This window comes from Symphalangus syndactylus, chromosome 12 (genome assembly GCF_028878055.3).
Source record: "Symphalangus syndactylus isolate Jambi chromosome 12, NHGRI_mSymSyn1-v2.1_pri, whole genome shotgun sequence".
Classification (NCBI taxonomy): Eukaryota; Metazoa; Chordata; class Mammalia; order Primates; family Hylobatidae; genus Symphalangus; species Symphalangus syndactylus.
In genome coordinates, this window is record NC_072441.2 from 124,417,619 (window position 1) to 124,445,088 (window position 27,470).

At 38.4% G+C, this 27,470-nt stretch overlaps 1 protein-coding gene across 7 annotated transcripts in view; it reads left to right on the plus strand.

The window, feature by feature from the left end:
• The window catches only part of TDRD5 (tudor domain containing 5), a 114,798-nt gene that overhangs the window by 27,883 nt on the left and 59,445 nt on the right, over positions 1-27,470 (plus strand). For 6 of the 7 annotated variants that reach the window (XR_010117660.1, XM_063627433.1, XM_063627428.1 and 3 more), the window contains 6 exons: positions 3,800-3,964; positions 5,246-5,329; positions 7,685-7,741; positions 22,109-22,262; positions 25,782-25,954; positions 27,025-27,245. Coding sequence is in view for 6 of the 7 variants with exons in the window: in XM_063627433.1 (XP_063483503.1) it covers positions 3,800-3,964; positions 5,246-5,329; positions 7,685-7,741; positions 22,109-22,262; positions 25,782-25,954; positions 27,025-27,245 (854 nt within the window). In the remaining variant the exon portion in view is untranslated. The remainder of the gene's footprint in view (positions 1-3,799; positions 3,965-5,245; positions 5,330-7,684; positions 7,742-22,108; positions 22,263-25,781; positions 25,955-27,024; positions 27,246-27,470) is intronic. The other variant, XM_063627431.1, reaches the window with a different exon arrangement.

Below are 27,470 nucleotides of genomic sequence, written 5' to 3' on the forward strand. Positions count from 1 at the left end.
TGGCCAACTTAGAGTAGCTTTTCTGTAGCTGTTTTCCCACAAGTTCAGATGAAGTATTTAGTATGGCAAATCAAATTCCATACTACCTGGCTTTTAGTCAAATAAGTCAAACCCTACATAATCCTATTTATAGGGTCTTAGTTCTGGCTGCTATAACAAGCTACCGCAAACTGGGTGGCTTGTAAACAACAAACATTATTTTTCAACATTCTTGGAGGCTTGGATTTTTCAACATCTTGAAGTCAAAGATCATGACTCTGGCATATAAGGTGTCCAGTGAGAGCCTTCTTCCTCATTCATAGATAGAGGTCTTTCATTGTGTCCTCACAATGCAAAAGGGGCAAGGGATCTCTCCAAGGCCTCTCTAATAAGGGCACTAATCCCATTCATGGGGGCCTTTCCCTCGTGATCTAATCAGCTCCCAAAGGCTCCACCTCCTAATACTATCACCTTGGGATTTAGGATTTCAACTTAGGGATTTGGGGAGTGGGAGGTAGAGAGGGATACATCTGTACTATAGCATATACCTAACAAATACTTAAGCAGCTGAAAGCATTGATGCTGTATGTTTCTGTGCCAGTTTTGTGATCTTTGTAAGAAATGTATTAATGTTTTCCCATATGGCCAAAAGGTCTGAAATATATTCATCTGAGATGTAACTTCTGTTTCTTTCTGCTTTTAGCCGCGTGCATCCTCTTTCCAAAATGCTTTCATCATTAGATAATGTTTCTAAATTATCTAGGTGTCTGTTTTTAAATTTTTTTATTACAAAAGTAATATAGATTGATTACAGAAAACTTGAAATACAGAAAAGCAAAAAGAAAATAAAGATCACCTGTGTACTCTTATCACGTGAAAATTTGACTTAAAAAATTAAAATCATTCTGGTTCTTAGTTTGTGACCTGCTTTTTTTCCTCTTATGCATTGCGAATGTGCCACATTACTAAATATTCTAATGCAACATAATTTTAAATGATGGTATCAGTGTGCCATGATTTTAAATGATGGTATGAATGTGCCATAATTTTAAATGATGGTATGAATGTGCCATAATTTAACTTGCAGCCTAAGTTGGGCATTTGCTCTATTTTCAGTTTTTGCTATTAAAAATAACCTTATGCTGAAAATCTTGCTCAAGTATGCACACATCTGTTACTCCACAGGATAAATTTCTAGAAGAGCCATCATTGATTGAAAGGAATGTTTATTTTTATGGCTTATCCTGTATGTGGCTAGATTGTCATCCATAAGAATTGTTTCAGTTGATACTCGCGTAGATTGTGTGTGGTCCTTTCCTTGTACCTTTGCTGGTACTCAGTACAAATGGAGTTTCCTTCAGCGATCCCTCCCCACCCACCTGCATTTCCTTTCTGATACCTTCAGGCATATTATCCTTTCATGACACTCGTGGGAGGGGGGATTTAAAAAGATTTTTAATTGACGAGTAAAAATTTTATATATGGTGCACAACTTGATGTTTTGATGTATGTATACATTGTGGGATGGCTAAATCAAGCTGTTTGACATGTATTACCTCACATACTTGTCATTTTTTTGTGATGAGAACACTTAAAATTTACTCTTAATTTTCAAATACACAATATATTGTTAAGTGTAGTCAACATGATACACAATAGTTCTTTTGAACTTACTCCTCCTAACTGAAATTTTGTGTCCTTTGGCCAATGTCTTCTCAATCCTCCCACCCCTTAGTGTCTGGTAACCACAATTTTACTCTGTGCCTACAAGTTTGACTTTTATGCACTTCCCATATAAGTAAGATCATGTGGACTCTGGGTTTTTTCATTATAATAATTGTAATTACATATATATATGTATGATCGATTCAGGTCTATCTCTGCAAGTTCCATGAGGACAGGGACCATATCTAGTTTATTTACCTCTGTATATCCAGCACTTAATACGATGTAAAGCACATAGTGTGATCTCAATACCTATTTGTTGAATGAATAAGTGGGTATTTTTAAAATTTTATAATTTGATGGGCAAATAACTGTCTCTGTTAATGTGTATTTATTTGAGGTTGAGCTTTATGCTTTAATTTGCTACTTAGTCTTCTATTTTATTGCCTATTCATGTTTTGATTCATTTTTCTGAAGAGTGTATCTTTTTGATTGAAAGCTCTTTCTCTTCTGTGGTCCTATAAGCTCCTATCTGAATATAGCATATTTTGTCACTTTCCATCTTCATTTTCTAGTTCTATCCCATTCTTCATGTTTGATGTATAGGCATCTGACACTAAAAGCGTTGAAATCACTGATTACCTCCCAATCTTACTTTTCCCTTCCACATTATAACTTCTGCCCTCTATAATTATAGATATCCCCAACTTTTCCTGGGCTTTAAAAAATCTCCACTGCATTCAGTTTAAAGTCACCTTAATTTAGACATTTTGCTTGAGGTAATTTTTTTTTTTTTTTTTACTGTTTTCAGAAGCATTCTATTCCTAGCTAAAAGCTCACCATTTTGCTATCTTAAACCCCAGATTGGCAAATATGTTCTCTAACAGATTACATTGTAAATATTTGAGGCTTTGCAGGCTAAATGTTCTCTGCATCTACTAAACACTGTCCTTATAGCACAAGAGCAGCCATAGGCAATATGTGAATGAGTGAATATGGCTGTGTTCTAATAAAACTATGGACACTGAAATTTGAATTTCATATAATTTTCACATGTCACAAATAGTACCTTTTCCCACAGCCATTTAAAAATATAACCATTCTTAGCTTATGGGAAGCACAAAAAGAGGCCATAATTTGCCGACCTTTGTCATAAGCCATGATCCAGAGAGACACATCAAGTCTGTAATCACCGTCCTGCCATTTACCTCCCAGTTTTCCAAATTTTATAATTGATTAAAAAACAACAAAAGCCTACCTCTCTGTTCCATGGTACTTTTGTTTCCTACATAGAACTTGAGGTCCTTGAGGCAGTTTCTCTGGTCTCATCATTCATCCCTGTAGAATCAGCGATTCCTTCCTCTTCATTGTCTTTCCTACTTTCTATGGATTCCACCTTTGTCATATCCCTTCTTTTTCTATTCTCTCCCAGCACCCAGTTAAAACTCTTGCCTAGAGAGTTGCAGTGGTTTCCTAACTGGTTGTCCACCCATCCAATCTAATCTTCTGTTGCCAGATTACAGTTCTGATAATCTGTCTCCCTTGCTAAAAATCTCTAGTATCAGTATCTCTGTTTTTGCCTGTATAACCAAGAAAAACTCTTTAGCTTGGCAGTTAAGGTATTCTGTAATGGGACATTAATCCACCTTTCTAGTTTTTCTTTCACTATTTCCCTAATGCCTTAGGCAAACGATTTTATTCAGTTTTCTTTATGAAGTTCCTTCTACCTTCAATGTTCTCTCTACCATGTGTGTCTGCAGAATTCACTCCATCCTGCAAGGTCCTTATAAAAGGAAGCCTTCTGGCACTTACAGCCTTAGGTTATAGATGTTTATGCGTTGATCTCACTTCCCTACTTAATTGTAAGTGCCCTGAGAGGAATTACACCGTCAAAGGTAATCTTTTTTTGTCCCTGAAACACCTAGCACAGTGATAACTTAATACGTTATTGTTATTGAATCTGCAAATGGCAAGAACCTTCGGATGGAAAGATCAGTTATCTTTAGAAAGATTATCTTACTGTTCACTGGGAGAGCTTTAGGAAATTATCTCATGGCAACTACAGCAGAAATGTAAAGAATCTAAGACTAAGGGCTAGGTACCTTTTGTTAAAGCTAATGATATAATCATAGGTGTCTAATCCTCTCCTTCCCAGACCCATGGAAATGCCCAAGAAAATGTGAAAATAGGGGAAAACCCTCAGAAGCTTGATAGGGAGCCATGCACTCGCCAAAACTTGGAGGGGCTTCTGCTGAATGCTGTGCCAATGGTATTGGATGAAAAGAAGAGTAGTCAGTGCCAGAGGGAGAATCCTGCCATGGTAAGCGCTGCTTGCCAGAGGAGCAGGCAAGGGTCATGCTCACACCATGTGCCAGGCATTAGTTATGCACTCTTCGTGCCTCATCACATTTAGTTTTCTCATCAGCCTTGTGAGAGATGGAGATTATCTTCATTTTTCGGGTGAAGAAACTGAAACCTAAAAGGTTACACAGTTTGTAAGTAATGTCAGGCCAAGTAAGAGTAAGAAGAAAGACCAAAAGAAACAGTTTAGATGGAAAAAGTATTAATAGTGATTGTGTCTGGGTGGTAGGATTTTAGGTAATTGGTATTTTTCTTTATATCTTTGTGACTTTTTTTTTTTTTACATTCAGTTATCAACTTTAGTGTTGATTGAACATAACTCCACAATCTTTCACTCCGCTTTAGTTCTCCTGCTGTGGCTGTTCACTGGACCTTGGCTAAATGGATATTCTCCCTGCTACTTTCCGATCACATCCTCCTGTCCTTCCAGCTTACTTTTCAATTATTCCCATGCATGATCATTTTATTTTAGTGGGGCCTCTATATGCCACTGACTTCTCTCTACTAAAATCCTCAGACTCTACTGTCTTAACTCAGATTCCTCCTGTCCTGACTTCCTACCTGCTAAGTTTAGATTATCATCCAATATTTCCTTAACTTTATTTTCCCACTTTTTCTACTTTCTCAAATGTCTGACCTCCCTCCTCTTTCCTTTTACTTTCAGGAGTGGGCCTTGCTTCTGAACTCAGAGAATGCAGGAGCTATCAGATTTTAACTCTCTGTACCTTCTGACTCCACATTTACAGAGCCTTTCTTTGTACCCTTACCTTTTCCCCCACTCTCTTTGCTTCCATTACAACAGAAAAACTTTTCCTTCCTGCCCTTTAGGGCCAGTTGTCCCACCATCCAGGGACATTCCACCATCCCATCTCTTCCCTGCATTAGGCATTCATTAAGTATGTTTTCGATAAACATGGAATACTTTTATAAATAGGAGAAAATTAGTAACAAAAATTCTTTCTGGGTAAGAGTATGGGATTGAGTAATAGACTCTAGAATAATTGTTAGAGAATGTTAGTTAGCCTAGAAAATTCCTCAGCATTTAGTTTCATAATGATTCTATCTACTCTAAGTGTATTTCGTATGGTATGAAATGTTACAGTTCCTCTTAAGAACAGTATTTTGTCTATTTAATTGCAATATGTCTCCTTTTATAGATTTTTTCTTTACATATTATTTAGATCTACCTTTGACTTTCTTTGGGCAAGGGGACTGTGACCTTTTTTTTCTTTTTTCATAGCTGGAGAACACATTCAAATCAGTTATTGCACAAATTGGACCTGGAGGAACTATCAGTTCAGAACTAAAACATAAGATAAAATTTGTAAGTAATTTCTGTTTCTGGGAGACAATAATAATTGGTTTATAAATTTATATATCATTTGTGGTTGAGTTTGTCTGCAAGTATTAATTTACATCTAATCTTTAATATACTGCAAACTAAGTGACAATTCTTTTAGAATAAGAAAAAGAAACAAAATACATACTCCTAAAAATTTTTAACATCAAACTATTTAGCAAATAAGTTCTTCCATAAGTTCTCTCTTCCTTTCCTTCTTCCCGTCATCCCAGTAAATCACTGTTGACAAACAGTTCAAGATCTTTCCAAATACCAATTTTATAAATGTACATTAAATATTGTTCCAATGTGTGGTATCCCATTACATTGATGCACCCTGTTTCACGTAGAGATCCATGATTGATTAAAGTTTTGGTGTTTTTATCTTTGGCTATGGAAAAAGTTCTCCAGTTAATGTCCATGGACATTTTTCTAGAAGTGGAATTGCTAGTCAGAGGCATCTTATGTTTTGATTATAAATATTACTAAATTGCCCTCTAAAATGCTTGAACAGATTTATACTCCCACTGACAGGTGTTACTATCCAATCACGTTGTTTTAGTTTATCTCTTGATTTTTACATTAAGCATCTTTTCATATGCTTAGTAGTCACATATATTTTTTATGTGGATTGCCTGTTTATGTCATTGGTCTTATTTCTTTTACCTTACTAATAAGTGAAAACTCTTTGGTGTTATGTATTGAGCCAAAGAGTTATGTACACTTAAATTTTTGGTGGGAGCTGTTAATCCTGCTTTGAGTAATCAAGGTGCTATTACAGCTTGTACTGTCTTATATTATTCCATTTCAACTGTCATGATTTCACTAGGAGAGATGCAAAAACCTTGATGCATTCAGGCCCTGTTTTTTTGTTTAGACACTTGAGCAAGTGTCCAATAATTACTTGTTAAAGGACATTCAATATGACTTTTTTTTTAAGAGACAAGGTCTTGCTTTGTCACCCAGGCTGGAATGCCGTGGTGCAATCATTGCTCACTGCAACCATCAACTCCTGGGCTCAAGCAATCCTCTCACATCAGCCTCCCGAGTAGCTGGGACTACAGGTGCATGCCACCACACCCAGCTAATTAAAAAAATTTGTAGAGACAGGATATTGCTCTGTTGCCCAGGCCTGTCTTGAACTCCTGGCATTAGGCATTCCCCCACCTCAGCCTCCCAAAGGCAGAGATTACAAGAGTGAATATGATTTTTTTGTGGTACCAAAAATTGGAGAAAAATTAGTTTTAAAATTAATTTTAAAGGATTGGTTATGTATCAATATTGGATATTCTCCAAACTAGGGATGTCATGTAGCTTATGAGAAAGTTTATGTATGTTTCTCTTAGTTTACATGGAAGTTTCTCCTTGACATATTGTTGGACTTTAAAAACAGGTTTTATAGAATAGTGTGTTTAGAATTGTTCTTTCATATAAAATCATGAATAACATATGTGCACACATAAAGGGGTTTCTGAAAGGGTGTTTCTCTAAATGTAGCAATGGCTGTCTCTGGGTCACAGGATTTTGAAATAATTTTTACTTTATATTTTTCTGAAGCTTGAATTAGAATTTTGTATAAAATATATCTGGAAAAATTTAGAAAACAAAGATTTTTATACTTTATTGGGATAGAGTAAGTCTATTTTTAGGAAATTATTCTAAAAATCATTGAACTAGTATGCAGAACTCAAGCATGAGGATAATCATTACAATATTTGGGATGAAAAATAAGAAACAAAAAAGAAGATCAAATAAATTTAGGTGTCTTTAATATTTTGAAAAATCTGTGGCCAGTAAAAATGTTTATCTGTTTTTACTGACATGAAAAGATGTCTTTGGTATGATATTTAAAAGCTGGCTATAGAAATATTGACCTTGTTTTAATATTAAATAGATTTTTGATGTATGTATGGACAGTAATGCTGTTAACAGATCTTTTATTTTTGCTTAACTTTATTTTCCAAAGTTTTTTCTAGTGTTTATTGCATTTCTTTTCTAACAATTAAAATGCTTGAAACTGTGCTGTAGGATGTTTTATGTGAGCTGAAGCTAAATGTGTTAGCTGAGCTTAAAGACGTGCAGGAGTTTCTGGAGAGCTGTGGTATTGCAGTATCATGTAATAATGATTTCTCAACTCTGGAAATGTTGGAAATCACAGTCTCTTTTTGTTCTAATGTTTTTTAAAACTGGAAACTCATTTAAAAAAAACAATGTAATATGACTAAAATTCATTTAATAATGTTACTTTTGCCTTTGTTGTTATTTGTTTATATTATTTTAATATTGTGTCACTCAGCATTTCAGTTGTGTCTATATTGTATTTCACTTTCTATTTATTAGGTTGTATCTAAGTTCCCGGAGGGTTTGTTTATTTCTAAACTGCTTGGAGAGTATGAGGTAAGTGTTTTGCTTTTCCCCAACCCTAATTTTTTATGGCTTATATTTCTTTTTTTTTTTTTTTTTTTTTTATTATACTTTAGGGTTTTAGGGTACATGTGCACAATGTGCAGGTTTGTTACATATGTATCCATGTGCCATGTTGATTTCCTGCACCCATTAATTCGTCATTTAGCATTAGGTGTATCTCCTAATGCTGTCCCTCCCCCGTCCCCCCACCCCACAACAGTCCCCGGAGCGTGATGTTCCCCTATGGCTTATATTTCTTGTGATAGATGGAAATGTTGTGGCTACTCCTTGGATTCTCCAGGTCTATGCTCTAAAACGGAAACATTTTGTTTTGCATTTTAGTGTCTTTATTATCAGACTTGAGAATATGATCTTTAACAAATACTTGATTATGCATAGGAAGGATATTTTTACCACTTATTGTTATTATTATAATAAAGATTATCCCATTAATGTCTTACAGTATTATACCAAATGTCAGTGGGAATGTGGAGAAGCAGAATACCTCATACGCTGCTTGTGGGACAAAATGCTCTTAGGGAGCATTTTGGCATTATCAAGTAAAGTTGAAGGCATGCACCCTCAGGGATCCAGTAGTTCCACTTTTACGTTTGCAATCTAGAGAAACTCTTGCACATGTACACATGAAGATATGTAAAGAAGTGCACAGCACAACATAGGAACAAATAAGAAACAAATGGACCTCAGTAGGATAATGAATAGAGATTGACATTTATACAGTGGAATTGTATGTAGTAGTATAAAACAAATCTGCTCTGCAACATGAATCATTTTTAAAACCATAATGTTGAGTGAAAAAAAATCAAGTTGCAGAATAATTCAGCTAATGCCATATATCCAGTTTTTAAAAAGATAAGTCCTATACATATGTTAACTGTGTGCCAGGCTCTATCCAGAGCATCTTTCATATTGGCATACGTTCATTTTGTTTTCACAACAAATAGAGGCACAGAGAAGTAACTTGCCTAAGCATGAAACATCCAGTAATAGGTGGAGCCAAGATTTTAACCTGGGCAGTCTGGCTTCAGAATCCTAACTCTTAACTACTGTGCCATGAAAACTATAGTATATTTATAGGTAAAAACATGGATATTGTGAGATAGTATAGCATAATGGTTAAGGTATATAATTCTGTGTGCTATCTTATAGACAATATGTTAGGTCAAGATAATACCTACTTTATAGAGTTTTGTGAAGTTTAAATGACTTAAAAATAAGGCACTTAGAACAGTGCCTGGCACATAAGCTCTGCTCAGATCTCTGCCTGACCTTTAACTGCACATGCTTGGGGCAGACATAGAGCAGCCTCTGTTCTTTTAAGGCTAAAAGAACTGAAGATATTTCAGCTGTTGGCCATCACAGGGTGGCAGATTTTGGGTTTATGTTCAGCCAAATTTAAAATGAATCAAACAATAATCACCAAAGGAGCATAAAAGATTCCAGATTCTCTACAATACATGTATCATGATGCCTGGAACACAAACCAAAATTACTAGATATAGTAAGAAACAAGAAAATGCGACCCCTTGACAAAGAAAAGGTGATCAATGGAAATTCTGAGATGATGCAGATATTGAAGTTAGCAAAAAAGGTTTTAAAGTAACTCTTACAACCATATTAAAGGATATAAAGGAATATGTATTCAGAGTAAATGAGGAGATAAGATATTTCAGTGCAGAAAAAGAAACTATAAAAACCAAGTGATTTTCATAACTTAAAATATCTGAAGTAAAAAATTCACTAATAGCAAATTGGAAATGGCAGAAGAAACCTTTAGTAAACTTCAAGACAGATCAATAGAAATTATCCAGTTTGAAGAACAGAGAAACAGAACAGAACTTGAGTGACCTGAGACCTGTGGAATAAAACCAAACAGCCTAATGTATCTATTAATATAATTGGAACCCAAGAAAGCACAGCAGAAATATATTTGAAAAAATAATGGCCCAAATTTCCCAAATCTTGTGAAAGAAGTTTATAAATCTAAGAAGCCCAGAAAACCCCAAACAAGTAATACAGAGAAAACCTCACATAGGCACATCATAGTAAAAATGCAGAAAACCAAATATAAGTAGAAAATTCTGAAAGCAGCCAGACTGAAAATAACACACTTCATACAGAACAGTGATACAAATGATGGCTGACCTCTTAAAGCAATCCTAGAAGACAATGGAATGACATCTTTAATGTACCCAAAAGAAAAGTACTGTTAACTCAATATTTTATATCCCGTGATAATATCAAGAATGAAGATGATGAGATAGACATTCTTGATAATCAGAATTGCAAGCAGACTGGTACTATAAGAATGCTAAATAATGTTCTTTAGGCTGAAGGAAATAATGCCAGATTGGAACTTTAATCTTCAGGAAGGATTGAATAAAGGATGTAGTAAATATCTGGGCATGTATGAAAGACTGCCTTTTTTGATCAGTTAAAATATATGACTGTTTAAAGCAAAAATTACAGCATTAAATAATTGGGTTTATAACATGAAAATGTAATGCATATGAAAACTACCACATAATGAGTGGAGGGGCAGTACCTGGAACTATAGGGTTGCAAGATTCTTATATTTTATTTGAAGTGGTACAGTAAGACCGAAAAGGATGTATATTGGTTTTGCTGGTGAATTCTGTAAAACATTTAAGGAAGAAATTATATTAATCATATACAGATTGTTTCTTAAAATAGCAGAGAATATTCTCCAACTCATTTTTTTTTTTTTTTTTTTTTTTTTTTAGTTTTAAGAGAGAGTCTCTGTCACCCAGGCTGGAGTACAGTGGCATGATCTGGCCTTGAACTCCTGGGCTCAAGTAATCCTCTTGCCTCAGCCTCCCGAGTAGCTGGGACTACAGACATGTGGCGCCATACCCAGCCAATTAAAAAAAAATTTTTTTTTTAGAGACAGTGTCTCACCGTGTTACCCAGGCAGGTGTTTAACTCAGAGTCCTTCTATCTCAGCCTCCCAAAGTGCCGAGATTACAGGCATGAGCCACCAACCTGGCCTCCCCAACTCATTCTATAAATACATTGTCCTGCTACTGAAGCTTGACATAGACATTATAAAAAACCAATTAGAACATGTTTCTCATAACGTGGACACAAAAGTCTATTACAAAACAGTAGTAAATTGAATTCAGCAGTTCCTGAACAAGAGGGGTTTATCCTAAGAATGCAAGGTTGGAGTAACATTTCAAAAGGAATTAAGGTAATTCACCATTTTAATAGAATAACAAGGAAGAAAAGCCATGTGATTATTTTGGTAGATGCAGAAAAAGAATTACCAAAATTTAATACCCATCCACAATTAAAACTCTCAGAAAACTAGGAATAGAAAATAAATTCCTCATTCTGATAAAGTGCATTTGTGAAAACCTATTAATATACTTGTCATACTCAATGGTGAAACACTGAACAATTTCCCCTTAAAATCTGGAACAAGGCAAGTATATCCAGTCATACTGCTTCTATTCAACATTGTATTGCAAGTTCTAACCAGTGTAATAAGGAAATAAAAGGCATGAAGACCTAAAAGAAAAAAAGTAAAACTTTATTTGTAGAAAACATGATTGTTCATGTAGAATATACTAAGGAATCCATGAAGAAGCTACTAGAACTAATTTGTTAGGTCAAAATACAAGGTTAGTATACAGAAATCAATTGTATTTTCATATGTAAGTAGCAAACTATTGGAAAATGAAATTAAATTCTGTTTATTATATTGTCAAATTACTTGGAAATAAGTTTAACAAAAGAAACATAAATCATGTACACCGAAAACTAATAAATATTGTTGAAAAGTTGAAGACTAATAAATGGAGAGGTATACTTCATGTCTAAAACACCAAAAGCAATGGCAACGAAAGCCAAAATTGACAAATGGGATCTAATTAAACTAAAGAGCTTCTGCACAGCAAAAGAAACTACCATCAGAGTGAACAGGCAACGTACAGAATGGGAGAAAATTTTTGCAACCTACTCATCTGACAAAGGGCTAATATCCAGAATCTACAATGAACTCAAACAAATTTACAAGAAAAAAACAACCCCATCAAAAAGTGGGCAAAGGACATGAACAGACACTTCTCAAAAGAAGACATTTATGCAGCCAAAAAACACATGAAGAAATGCTCATCATCACTGGCCATTAGAGAAATGCAAATCAAAACCACAGTGAGATACCATCTCACACCAGTTAGAATGGCCATCATTAAAAAATCAGGAAACAACAGGTGCTGGAGAGGATGTGGAGAAATAGGAACACTTTTTCACTGTTGGTGGGACTGTAATCTAGTTCAACCATTGTGGAAGTCAGTGTGGCAATTCCTCAGGGATGTAGAACTACAAATACCATTTGACCCAGCCATCCCATTACTGGGTATATACCCAAAGGACTATAAATCATGCTGCTATAAAGACACATGCACACGTATGTTTATTGCGGCACTATTCACAATAGCAAAGAGTTGGAACCAACCCAAATGTCCAACAACGATAGACTGGATTAAGAAAATGTGGCACTTATACACCATGGAATACTATGCAGCCATAAAAAATGATGAGTTCATGTCCTTTGTAGGGACATGGATGAAACCGGAAAACATCATTCTCAGTAAACTATCGCAAGGACAAAAAACCAAACACCGCATGTTCTCACTCATAGGTGGGAATTGAACAATGAGAACTCATGGACACAGGAAGGGGAACGGAAGGGGAACATCACACTCCAGGGACTGTTGTGGGGTTGGGGGAGGGGGGAGGGACGGCATTAGGAGATATACCTAATGCTAAATGACGAGTTAATGGGTGCAGGAAATCAACATGGCACATGGATACATATGTAACAAACCTGCACATTGTGCACATGTACCCTAAAACCTAAAGTATAATAATAATAAAAACAAACAAAAATAAAAAATAAAAAAATAAAAAAAAAATGGAGAGGTATAACATACTCATGGGTGAGAAGACTCATTATTGATAACATTATATGAACATGATAACATTAATGTATAGATTCAATATAGTCCCCATCATAATTCTTGCAGGCTATTTGTAGATACTAACAAATCCATGAATTTGGCCTTACAGTGCATGCATAGGAGATCCACCCATATACACTGAAGTGATTTTTGAGAGAGGTGCCAAAGGAATTCAAAAGGGATAAGAAAGTATTTTCAGCTCTGGGCATGGTGGCTCATGCCTGTAACCTCAGCACTTTGGCAGGCTGATATGGAAAGATTACTTAAAGCCAGGAGTTTGAAAAAATATTTTCAACAAATGATGCTGGAACAACTGAATGCAAGATACAACTGAATACGAAAAAAAGAATCCCAACCCCAACCTGACACCATGTACAAAAATTATTTCAAGATGTATCATAGACCTAAATGAAAAAATCAAAGCTCTAAAACTTCTAGATTAATTAAAATATATTAATGACCTGGACAGGCAAAGCTTTCTTAGGACACAGAAGCAGTAATCAGTTAAAACTGATAATGAGACTTCATCAAAATTAGCTTCTATTTAGGAGACCCCATTTAAAATTGAATAGGCAGACCACAGACTGGGAAGAAATATTTACAATCATACATCTAACAAAGGACTTATATTCAGAATACATAAAGACCAGTCTATAGCTCCATAATAGAAAGCCAAACAATTCTTTTTGTAAATGGCCCAACTTCACAAATGCAGATATGAGTGACTGATAAACATGATAAACTCACATTTTTGGTGCAAGTGTAAAATGGCACAACTACTGTGGAAAATGTTCTTACAATTTCTTATAAGTATATATTTATCCTTTGACCCAGAATTATACTCCCAGATATTTATTCAAAGTCTGCATCCTCAAAGACTTATATGATAGTATTCATAACAGCTTTATACATTATATCCTCCCAAAACTGGAAATAAGCCTACTATTCATCAATAAGGTAATGAATGAAGAGATTGTGGTATGTTTGTACAACAAAATACTATTCCACTTAAAAAGAAGTAAATAGCTGATACATGAACCAGTGTGGATGAATCTGAAAAATAGTTGCTGCGGAATTAAGTCTCACACAGCAGCATACTATAGAATGTCTTTTATATTAAATAATACAATAGCCAAAGATAATCTATGGTGGAAAAAAAGTTTGTCTCTAGGAGTGACTGGGAAAGGGAGAACTTTCTGAGGTGATGGAAGTGTTCTGTATCTTGAATAGGGGTTTGGATTACACCGTTCTGCATTTATCAGGGCTAACTGACTGGTAAACTTAAGTTGTGTGCATTTCACTGTGTGTAAATTTTACCTAAAAGTGAACACATACTGATTTCTAGTTAATGCTGTACGTGCTGGCCTATTTTAGGGTAAAGGCTACTGATGTCTACAGGTCACTTTGAAATGTGTATAAAAGATAAGATGGGTTGGTAGATGGTTGGATACATAGATGACATAGCAACTCTATAGTGGTAGAGTTCAGTATCCAGTTCTTTCAACTTTTTCTATGTTTGAAATTTTACATAAGAAAATCTTAGGGAAAAAAAAGGAGAGATAAAGATGATTCAAGAGAAAATGACAGGTATTAAACAGGCAAAGAAGAGCCAACATGAATAATAAAGCCAAAGAAGGAAACAGAATGAAGCCTAAAAACTAGAATTCAAGTGAACCTTACTGAAATGGAGGCTATGTGTTTTGAAGAGCACACTGCATATCTGACAATATCAACTCAGAATGACCAATATCAAATTTCTGGACTTAAAAGAAAAAAAAATTTTCTGGGCATTTAAACAAAAACAGCAAGTGACTTATAAAGGAAACAAAAGTTAAATTATTAGACATTTTCACAGCAATGTTTTAAGCTAAATGAAAAGGGAGTGACTTATTTTATATACTCAAAACACGAGCCAAAGATTCTCTAGCTAGCAAAACTGACTTTCAATTGCAGAGAGCCAGACAAGCTATTATCACCATGCAAGAATTCAAGAACTCTTGTTCCCATGAGCCCTTCCTGAGGAATCTACTGGAGAATGAACATCAGAAAACCAAAATCACACCAGAGAGACATTGATAAAAGGACTGAAAGTGAATGCCATTTATACAACTAAGATCAAATGAGGGTTGGGGGGAGAGAATGTAGTATTTAGTGGCAATGTACTCTGCTAATGTAGACAAAGTACAGTTACACAAAATAGTGGAAGAAGAAAGGGTGAACATATGCAAAATTACTTTGTTTTGATTATATTGGTGGTAGTATTCTGAGACCATTGTTGTATAATTTGATATAAAGCAAATGAATAACTAGGAGATAATTCAAATTGTGTATACAAGGATATGCTAGTTACATAAATTGAGTTTGGAACATCTTGTCATACCAGACCAGCAAGGAAGCTATTAAAAATTAGGTTCACATTAGAAGAGCTTAGGAATTCACTTGAAGAATTATTTCAGGCTACAATAAGGATAATAATTGCAATATTTTGAAGCCTATCAAATATATTCTGTGAGTTTATATGATACTAAAAAAACTGATGACTCAACATAGAGGATGATGGAACTAATTCACTTTCTTTAAAAATGGTAAATAAAGAGAGCCAATCACTTATCTTGGCATTCCTAAATGAATTGATACAGCTGGATAAGCAAAGAGCAGGAGGGAAAGCATACATCTGTAGAGTGTTCCAACTAAATAATGAAAAGGAATGGACAGAATGCTGCTATTAAAACCCTCAAAGTAATGGATCTAGGAATTGACTAATAATGGCTCTTAACAACACCAAAAAAGAGACAACCAGATATTATGTGCCCCTTTTTAGAACATATCATAACTTATAGTATTGTCAAAGAGATCAAACATAAATCTGATCAAGCCTGTGGGGATATCCATTATGCTAATTTGCAGGAAATAAAGTGTTTGTACTACAAGATTGTCAGACTTTGAGGAAACAAAATCATGTAAACAGGATATATACACATATATGAAGGCATAAATCTAAACTCTAAGAAAAGGATAATTAAAATTTCGTTGAAGGTGGAAGGAAAGTAAGGAGGATGGGAGTAGAAATATATCAATTTCTTTCTGTCTTTTCTTTTTTTTACTTTTTTTAAGACAGGGTCTTGCTGTTGCCCAAGCTGGAGTGCAGTGGTACAATCATAGCTCACTGCAGCCTCAGCCTCCCGAGTAGCTGGCATTACAGGCACATGCCACCATGCCCAGCTAAGTTTTTTTAAAATTGTAGAGTCATAGTCTCATTATATTGTCCAGGCTGGTCTCTAACTCCTGGCCTCAAGCAGTCCCTCCTGCCTCAGCCTCCCAAAGTGCTGGGATAACAGACATGAGCCACTTTTCCCCGCCCATCAGTTTCTTCATTGCTCATAGTTGGGAGCCAATAAAGCAGAAAGCATAACAAAGGAATTAGGATAAAATATATCTGACATATTAGTAAATTGACTAACCTTTTAAAAGAAACTGAGTCTCAGGATCAGCTAGCAAAACTCAACTGTGTTTCATGTACTGAGATAATAATTGAAAAAAGCAAGATGTACGTAGTATATGTAATCTATTATGTTGAATCATGTTTGAGTTTTGATAATTTCTGGAACATTTTAACAAGGAACTGGCAATAATGGTTACTTCCAGGGAAGTGATTGCTAGGTGACTGAGGAATTTTGTTGTTGTTGTTGTTGTTGTTGTTTTTGCCAATTTAACTGAAGTGTTTATTTTTTTAATGCTAATACTTTATTATTTTTTTCTTTGTAGATCTCTTTTTTTAATTAATTTTTTTGCACACAAAACAAACATTTTCTAAAAATACATACAAACAAAAAGATGCGTATCAAACATATTAGGAAGGTTGCACATGGGAAGACGGGGAATAGAAACGGGGAGTGGGAATTAAAGAAAATAAATGAGAGAAGGACTTTGTATGGATCAATGATAATAACTCAATCCTCTATTTGACAAAGAAGAAGGAGAAGGAAGAGGAAGAAAAAGAAAGTGGGATAAAGGATCAGAAAGGGAGGAAAATAGAAAAAATTAGAGTATGACTCCAGGGTAGACCTGTTTTGTTGTTGCTGGGTTGGTTGGTTGGTTTGTCTGTTGTATTTTTCATATGTTTCGCCATGTTGGCCAGGCTGGTCTCGAACTCCTAGCCTGAAGTGATCAACCCGCCTCGGCCTCCCAGAGTGCTGGGACTACAGGCGTGAGCCACCACGTCCAGCCCCCACATTGCTTCTGGCCTCCGTGGTAGACCTCCCAGACAGGACGGTCGGGCAGAGGTGCTCCCCACATCCCAGACGGGGCAGCTGGGCAGAGGCGCTCCTCACTTCCCAGACGGGGCAGCTGGGCAGAGACTCTCTTCACTTCTTGCCAGATGGGGCAGCCGGGCAGAGGCGCTCCTCACTTTTTCCCAGACGGGGCGGCCGGGCAGAGGCGCTCCTCACTTCTTCCCAGATGGGGCGGCCGGGCAGAGGCGCTCCTCACTTCCCAGACGGGGCGGCCGGGCAGACGCGCTCCTCACTTCCCAGACGGGGCGGCCGGGCAGACGCGCTCCTCACTTCCCAGACGGGGTGGCCGGGCAGAGGCACTCCTCACTTCCCAGACGGGGTGGCCGGGCAGAGGTGCTCCTCACTTCTTCCCAGATGGGGTGGCCGGGCAGAGGCGCTCCTCACTTCCCAGACGGGGTGGCCGGGCAGAGGCGCTCCTCACTTCTTCCCAGATGGGGTGGCCGGGCAGAGGCACTCCTCACTTCCCAGACGGGGTGGCCGGGCAGAGGTGCTCCTCACTTCTTCCCAGACGGGGCGGCCGGGCAGAGGTGCTCCTCACTTCCCAGACGGGGCGGCCGGGCAGAGGTGCTCCTCACTTCTTCCCAGACGGGGCGGCCGGGCAGAGGCGCTCCTCACTTCCCAGATGATGGGCGGCCGGGCAGAGGCGCTCCTCACTTCTTCCCAGACGATGGGCGGCCGGGCAGAGGCGCTCCTCACTTCTTCCCAGACGATGGGTGGCCGGGCAGAGGCGCTCCTCACTTCCCAGACGGGGAGGCCTGGCAGAGGCGCTCCTCACTTCCCAGATGATGGGTGGCCGGGCAGAGGCGCTCCTCACTTCCCAGATGATGGGTGGCCGGGCAGAGGCGCTCCTCACTTCCCAGACGATGGGTGGCCGGGCAGAGGCGCTCCTCACTTCCCAGACGATGGGTGGCTGGGCAGAGGCGCTCCTCACTTCCCAGACGATGGGTGGCCGGGCAGAGGCGTTCCTCACTTCCCAGATGATGGGTGGCCGGGCAGAGGCGCTCCTCACTTCCCAGATGATGGGTGGCCCCTCACTTCCCAGATGGGGCGGCCGGGCAGAGGCGCTCCTCACTTCCCAGACGATGGGCGGCCTGGCAGAGGTGCTCCTCACTTCTTCCCAGACAGGGCGGCCGGGCAGAGGCACTCCTCACTTCTTCCCAGACGGGGCGGCCAGGCAGAGGCGCTCCTCACTTCCCAGACGGGGTGGCAGCTGGGTAGAGACGCTCCTCACATCCCAGACGATGGGCGGCTGGGCAGAGGCGCTCCTCACATCCCAGACGATGGGCGGCCGGGCAGAGACGCTCCTCACTTCTTAGACGGGGTGGCAGCTGGGCAGAGGAGCTCCTCACCTCCCAGACGGGGCGGCTGGGCAGAGGCGCTCCTCACATCCCAGACAATGGGCGGCCAGGCAGAGACGCTCCCCACCTCCCAGACGGGGCGGCGGCCGGGCAGGGGCTGCAATCCCAGCACCCTGGGAGGCCAAGGCAGGCGGCTGGGAGGCGGAGGCTGCAGCGAGCCAAGACCCTGCCACCGCACTCCGGCCCGGCAACACCGAGCACCTAGTGAGCGAGACTCCGTCTGCAGTCCCAGCACCTCGGGAGGCCGAGGTGGGCAGAGCACTCGGGGTCAGGAGCTGGAGACCAGCCTGGCCAACATGGCGAAACCGCGCCTCCAGCCAAAGGAGAAAAAGCAGGCAGCGGTGGTGGCGCGCGCCGGCAATCCCAGGCAGCCCGCAGGCTGGGGCAGGAGAATCACGGGAGCCGGAGGCAGGGAGTCTGCAGCGAGCCGACTACATTCCAGTCTGGGCCACAGAGAGAAGAAAAGAAGAGGGGAGGGGAGGGGAGAGGGAAGGAAGCTGAAGTGTTTATTTTTTAAAAAGTTCCTGATTAAACTCACATCCTGCCTTTTAATAATCAGATCACTCAGCATCATTACAGTTCACCAAAATACAGATAAATTCTTTTATTTTATTTTATTATTATTATACTTTAAGTTTTAGGATACATGTGCACAATGTGCAGGCTTGTTGCATGTGTATACCTGTACCATGTTGGTGTGCTGCACCCATTAACTCGTCATTTAGCATTAGGTATATCTCCTAGTACTATCCCTCCCCCCTCCCCCCACCCCACAACAGTCCCCAGAGTGTGATGTTCCCCTTCCTGTGTCCATGTGTTCTCATTGTTCAATTCCCACCTATGAGTGAGAACATGTGGCGTTTGGTTTTTTGTCCTTGTGATAGTTTGCTGAGAATGATGATTTCCAGTTTCATCCATGTCCCTACAAACGACATGAACTCATCATTTTTTATGGCTGCATAGTATTCCATGGTGTATATGTGCCACATTTTCTTAATCCAGTCTATCGTTGTTGGACATTTGGGTTGGTTCCAAGTCTTTGCTATTGTGAATAGTGCCGCAGTAAACATATGTGTGCATGTGTCTTTATAGCAGCATGATTTATAATCCTTTGGGTATATACCCAGTAATGGGATGGCTGGGTCAAATGGTATTTCTAGTTCTAGATCCCTGAGAAATCGCCACACTGACTTCCACAATGGTTGAACTAGTTTACAGTCCCACCAACAGTGTAAAAGTGTTCCTGTTTCTCCCCATCCTCTCCAGCACCTGTTGTTTCCTGACTTTTTAATGATAGCCATTCTAACTGGTGTGAGATGGTATCTCATTGTGGTTTTGATTTGCATTTCTCTGATGGCCAGTGATGATGAGCATTTTTTCATGTGTTTTTTTGGCTGCATAAATGTCTTCTTTTGAGAAGCGTCTGTTCATATCCTTCACCCACTTTTTGATGGGTTTGTTTTTTTCTTGTAAATTTGAGTTCACTGTAGATTCTGGATATTAGCCCTTTGTCAGATGAGTAGGTTGCAAAAATTTTCTCCCATTCTGTAGATTGCCTGTTCACTCTGATGGTAGTTTCTTTTGCTGTGCAGAAGCTCTTTAGTTTAATTAGATCCCATTCGTCAATTTTGGTTTTGTTGCCATTGCTTTTGGTGTTTTAGACATGAAGTCCTTGCCCATGCCTATGTCCTGAATGGTATTGCCTAGATTTTCTTCTAGGGTTTTTATGGTTTTAGGTCTAACATGCAAGTCTTTAATCCATCTTGAATTAATTTTTGTATAAAGTGTAAGGAAGGGATCCAGTTTCATCTTTCTACATATGGCTAGCCAGTTTTCCCAGCACCATTTATTAAATAGGGAATCCTTTCCCCATTGCTTGTTTTTGTCAGGTTTGTCAAAGATCAGATGGTTGTAGATATGTGGCATTATTTCTGAGGGCTCAAAATACAGATAAATTCGCTTTCTCCTCTGCACCAAGAGAAACAAGCAGATGAGAACACAGTGCTCAGGAAAATGTCACAGGAAAATGTCATTTCTGAATAAGAGCTGTCAAGTCAAAGTGATTGAGAAATCCAGATGAGCACTGTGTTCTCATCTGCGTGTTTCTCTTGGTGCAAGGAGAAAGCTGGAAGATGGCAGCTTACATTTTCATGACGAATTTAGCAGATAACAACCCAATATAAAACTCAAAAATAAATTCACAACATAAATTGAGGAAACTGAAGCTTATTCACTTTAAAAACCAAAAGGATTGAGAATAATGTATTAAAATTCAAATGGGAGACTACCTGAAGAGCCAAGATGAGAATACATATCAGAAGGTCTTCCACTGAAAGCATTAACATTAGTATTAAAAAGATAATTTGCACAATAGATTAAAAAGGGAAAAATACACTAATTGAGTTTTTCAGGATAAAATGCATGTAAAGAATGAAGATAGAAGTCACTCAACAACAAAAGTCAGATGTAGCAGGTTTTGTTTTTTAGGCTCAGAAATAAGCCAATTTATTATCTTAGGATAATACATACAATAAATGCAACATATTTATTGTCTTTCTTAGAATAATACCTACAATAGATGCAAAATATGAAGACTGAAGGCAGCTTTGGGAGAACATTTCACTTTTAACCCTTTGGATTAGTTTTTTTTTAATGTTTTAAGAATTTTTGTAAGATACAGTTAATATAAATGAGTGAAACTAAAACAATGTCGGTGATGCTTTTGACTATGGAATAAATAACTGGTAATAGACGGTCCTTTTAAGATATATGAAATGTTTTCTGTTTAAGGAATGTATTTTATGTGTCTATCCCATATATATTGTCTTCTGTCTTCATTTGGTGTGAGTTTTCTTCTTTTCTAAAGAAAATCAAACTGTATGCTATGGGAAATACACTGATAGATAGCTGCTCATTTATTCCAACTTCTTTTTTTTTTTTTTTTTTTGAGACGGAGTCTTGCCCTGTCACCCACGCTGGAATGCAGTGATGCGATCTTGGCTCACTGCAAGCTCCACCTCCTGGGTTCATGCCATTCTCCGGCCTCAGCCTCACGAGTAGCTGGGACTACAGGTGCCCATCACCACGCCCGGCTAATTTTTTGTATTGTTAGTAGAGATGGGGTTTCACCGTGTTAGCCAGGATGGTCTCGATCTCCTGACCTCGTGATCCACCTGCCTCGGCCTCCCAAAGTGCTGGAATTACAGGCGTGAGCCACCGCACCTGGCCTTTATTCCAACTTCTAAGGTGAAATAATAAACAAAATTTAAGGAAATATTTTTAAAAAATAATTTCTGTACATGTCAGAAGTGATATTGAATATTATCTTTATTGGAAAATAGAGAAATACCAATAGTTTTATTACAACTGTTGTAATTTGTGCATTCTCCTCTTGTTTTTTTAAAACACTTTTGCTTTATATTCAGACATTGTTAAAAATGAGAAGTGAAAAGCGCCCACCCTAACTTTTACTTTAGTTTACCACATGCTTTAAAAGGAACTTGACATTGACCTAGAAGTTTTATGGTAAGGGATTATTGGTCACTTGGTTTGTTTTATACTGGTATGGAAGTGAGCCCTTACTCTGTGATACTTGAGTTCATTGACCCTTTAAGATTTAGTTTGGTTGTCCAAGGACAACTATATATGTTATATATCTGTTATCTAATGCTGTTTCATGTAATTTCTATTTTCTTGTGACAGGTAATTTTTAAAGAGCAACTATCACCAAAAAAATTAGGCTTCTTAAATGTGACAGAACTTGTTGGAGCTCTTAGTGACATTCTCCATGTTGAGTTCAGGGAAGGACAGCAAGACTTACTAGTGTTTGATGCGGATAAGAAGCCTCTACCACCTGGTGAGTGGAACCACAGTTTGATGCAAACCTCATTTTTATTGTCCTTATGAGGACAAAGAGAAAACATCAAATAATGCCTAGCCATGAAATGTTTTATAAAATGACCTCCTTTCTAGTGGTATTTGTTGTAACAAGGTTAATCTGTATTATTAAGAAAAATAATCTGAATTTTAAAATTTTGCTTTCTTGGGCCGGGTGCAGTGGCTCCCGCCTATAATCCCAGCACTTTGGGAGGCTGAGGCAGGCGGATCACAAGGTCAGGAGATTGAGACCATCCTGGCTAACAGAGTGAAACCCCGTCTGTACTAAAAATACAAAAAAACTAGCCGGGCGTGGTGGCGGGTGCCTGTAGTCCCAGCTACTCAGGAGGCTGAGGCAGGAGAATGGCATGAACCCGGGAGGCGGAGCTTGCAGGGAGCCGAGATCAAGCCACTGCACTCCAGCCTGGGTGACAGAGCGAGACTCCGTCTCAAAAAAAAAAATTTTTTTTGCTTTCTTCATTGTCTAGATTTTTTGATGATTCTGAAGGAAATAAAGTTCCTAAAATGGTGGTCTGATAGTGCAGTGGTTCTTAACTCAGGCCGTGCATCAAAAGCTTTTTAGAAATATATGGAGATGCAGAATAAATGGGTGTGCGTTGGGACCCAGCACTTGTATTTTTTAAAATAAACTTTTAATTTTAGGATAATGTTAGTGTTACAGAAAAATCATAAAGGTAGTACAGGGTTCCCATACACCTTTCACCCAGTTTCTTCCAATATTAATGCCTTATTTACCATGATACATTTATTGAAACTAAGAAATTAACATTAGTACATTGCTAGTAACTAAACTCCAGGCTTTATTCTGATTTTACCAGTTTTCCCAAGAATGTCCTTTTTCTGTTTGTGTATCCACTCCAGGATTATACCACATTGCATTTAGGGCACTTGATTTTTGTTTTTATTTTGGGCGGGGAGGGGCGCGGGGTGATGAGGGACCTTCTTTTTCTTTCTTTTTTTTTTTTTTTAAAGATAGATTCTTGCACTGTCCTCCAGGCTGGAGTGCAGTGGCACGATCTCAGCTCACTGCAACCTCTGCCTCATGGGTTCACACCATTCTCCTGCCTCAGCCTCCTGAGTAGCTGGGGTTACAGGCGCCCACCACCACGCCCAGCTAATTTTTTGTGTTTTTAGTAGAGACAGGGTTTCACCATGTTAGCCAGGATGGTCTCAATCTCCTGACCTCGTGATCCGCCCGCCTCGGCCTCCCAAAGTGCTGGGATTACAGGCGTGAGACAGTGCGCCCGGCCGTCACCTTCTTTTTCTTTCGAAGTTTTTACTGAGATAATTTTAGATTCACATGGAGTTGTAAGAAATAATACAGTATGATACCTTTTACCCAGTTTCTCCAATGGCAGCACCTCGCAAAACTAGATTGCAGTATGATACTTGTATTTTTATAAGCTTGAATGAGTGGTTATGATGGACAGGATTTTTTTTTCCTAAAATGTAACTACCTTTATTGATTTTTCTGATTATTAAAGTAACTCATGTTCATGCTGAAAATATATAAACAGCACAGATGAGTAGAGAGAGAACATTTTCTATTATTTTATCCACTCCCCCCAAAATAATGCTGTTAGAATGTTTATATAGCCTCCAAGACTTTTTCCAATGAATATGTAAGACATAGATCTTTTTTTTTTAATCACAAAAGCTGCACATGCTTGTTTAAACAATTCCAACAATACAGAGGTAACTAGCATTAATAGTTTTAGTGTGTTTATATTTGGACCTCTTCTATATGATATAGCTAATTATCACATGTATAATTTTTCCTATACAAAACAGTAGTCTATAAATACAAATTTTCCTCAACTTATGATGGGGTTCTATCCCAATAAACCCATCATAAGTAGACAATGCATTTAATATACCTAGCCTACTGAACATCATACCTTGGCCTAGCCTACCTTAAACATGCTCAGAACACTTACATTAGCCTACAGTTGGGCAAAATCATCTAATACAAAGCCTATTTTATACTAAAGTGTTGAATATCACCTGCAATTTATTGTATACTATACTGAAAGTGAAAAACAGTGTTGTATGGGTACTTGAAGTATGGTTTCTAGTGAATGTGTATCACTTTCATACCATAAGAAAGTCAAACCACTGTGGACATCTGTATTATGCAAATCCTCGTTTCTTACACTTCATATACTATGGATGTTTTTTCATATTAGTACAAACAAGCTTATTTCATCATTTGAAGTTACATATAATTATAATGTACTTAACCAGTCTTCTACTGATGAACATTAGGATTGTTCCCATTTTTGCACCATCACAAAAAAATACAGTGACAAATATTCTTGTACCTACATCTTTGTGTACTTACGACTTCATTTTTTAGGAGCCACCATGCTTGTAGGTCTATCTGGATTTTTTTTTTTTTTGAGATGGAGTCTCACTCTGTCACCCAGGCTGGAGTGCAATGGTGTGATCTCGGCTCACTGCAACCTCCACCTCCCAGGTTCAAGCGATTCTCCTGCCTTGGCCTCCCAAGTAGCTGGGACTACAGGCGCCCGCCACCATGCCTGGCTAATTTTTGTATTTTTAGTAGAGATGGGGTTTCATCATATTGGCCATGCTGGTCTTGAACTCCTGACCTTGTGATCCACCTGTCTTGGCCTCCCAAAGTCCTGGGATTACAGGTGTGAACCACCGCACCCAGCCTGGAGTCTGTTTTAATGTGCCAACCTCTTGTAGTTATCATACACATGTAAATTTGAACAAAATACATGATTAACTTGAAAATTTCCTAAGAATTAAGGAATTGTATTGTGGAATATTAAGTAGTTACATACATTCTACATTAAGCAACAAAGAATATTCCCTGTTTAATTTGAACAAGAAGTAAATTGAAATCAAGATGCTGAAAAAAATTAAGTCTTTAACTAAAGTTTAAGAAACCTTGGCTGGGCGCGGTGGCTCATGCCTGTAATCCCAGCACTTTGGGAGGCCAAGGCGGGCGGATCACGAGGTCAGGAGATCGAGACCATCCTGGCTAACACAGTGAAACCCTCTCTCTACTAAAAATATAAAAAATTAGCCGGGCATGGTGGCGGGCACCTGTAGTCCCAACTACTTGGGAGGCTGAGGCAGGAGAATGACGTGAACCTGGGAGGCGGAGCTTGCAGTGAGCGAGATCGCACCACTGCACTCCAGTCTGGGCAACAGAGCAAGACTCTGTCTCAAAAAAAAAAAGAAACCTTATCAGATCACAAGCCTCCCTCCCCCTCCCCCTAGCACAAATAATTTAAGATTTGTTCCCATCTAGAACTTCCCTTATATTTTGCCACACTGAAAGGTCTGCAAGGACAGGTTTGTATCTCTCATTTATCATTGTCTTTCTAGCACCTGGTGTGTTGAGGTGCTTAGTAATGGTTGTACAGCTATTTTAACAAATATGCATAGGCTGCTCTATTGGCCATTTGAGATGGAGTTGTTTCATCAGTCAGAAATTTGTGTTTAGTTCAGTCAGATAAGAAAACAGAAGCCAAAGCTTGTGTCTCCAGTCCACCTAGAAATTCATTGTCTACTGCTGCTGTCAAAGAGACTGTATGGAATTGCCCTTCAGAAAAACAAAAAGAGCCACAACAGAAGACTTGCAAGAAGCCTAATCTGGTGGTAAAGCCTTTACAGCTGGTGAGTGAGGTTTAAAGACTTTGTGCACTGGAGATTCAGCATTACGGAAAGTAAATGAATATATGTTTCTTTAAACCAAAATTCTTTTTAGAAAAGTCTTATTTCTGGATATATCATTTATTAAAAGAAATCATCTTTGTATTGAAGTTATGTCATATAGCATTCTTTCTAGTTTTCAGTCTTTTATATAACTAGCTTTTCCTCAAGGCTCATTTTAAAGTTTTCGAATGGTTTTGAGAGTTGACAGCTCTCCCATGCTGTGTTGAAAACCCACAGGGGCTTTAGAGGGAAAACGTGAGAGGCTTCGTTTTGGCTGTGTGCCTCAACACTGCTGCAAATTGCCTCTACACCCATCCTCAATTATAGGGTGCTTTTATTTTTTGTCTTTTCTTGCATCTCCACACACAATACACCCTTTTGTGTTCTTAAAAAAATTCACCCTTTTTGTGTTCTTATCTCCTGTTACTTATTTTGTTGTTATTAAGGAATCATTGCTTGCTCTTTTTCCCTTCTACCCTTTCTACCTGGCTTCTTTCATGGAAGGAAAAAGTTTTGTTTGGAGAGCTTGCTGTATTTTCTGGAGGAAAATAGAAGGCCTAGAGGAAAACAGTATGTTTCAGAATGAGAGTATTTGAGAAATCCTGCTTTTGATTGGAAGACTAGTCTGAAATTTAACCTATTAAAGTTAGCTTTGACTGCTGATATGTTTGAGTAGGATAAGAATCCACCTTGGTTCAGCCTGGATGTTTGAAGTATCATATTTTCAATTTTGTATAGGGCAATTGTGTAATGCTTTTAAAATCTATACCTAATGTCATAAGGTAGTAGTTTTCATATTTTAACATAGGTAAGAATCACCCAAGGAATTTTTTTAAATGCATAATTGTGGGCCCCATTCCCAGGCATTCTGAATCAGTAAGTCTGGGCTAGAGTTCAAGAATCTGTATTTTTATAATTTCCCAAGTGATTCTGATAAAGGTGATTCATGAAATATACTTTGAGAAACATGCCATGGGGTTTGAAATGTCACCAAGAGATTTTTAATGTTTTTTTTTTTTTCTAACTTATAGCAAGTAGAAACAAACAAATCACAGCTCAACCTGGCAATGGCAAATTATGACATCCCGCCAGATGCTGTGCCGGACAAGAAATTATGCAGACTCCCACCATTAGACACCAGTTCCCTCATAGGGGTCTTTGTGGAGTATATCATCTCTCCTAGTCAATTCTACATCCGGATCTATGGCAGGGATTCGTCAGAGTTACTCGAAGACATGATGATTGAAATGCGGTAGGAGTCTGTTGTTTTCAGTGTGTTTTTCACATATCTCTTAAATCGGCAGTTCTCGAACATTTTGGTTTCAGGACTCTTAAAAATTAAAGACCCAAGAGAGCTTTTTTTATCAGTATTTATTGTATAGAAATTAAAACTAAAATTTTAATATTAAAATAATTCTCGTGTTAAGTAACATTTTTATGAAAATAACTTTTTGTTTAAAAATTTAGAAGGGTGGCA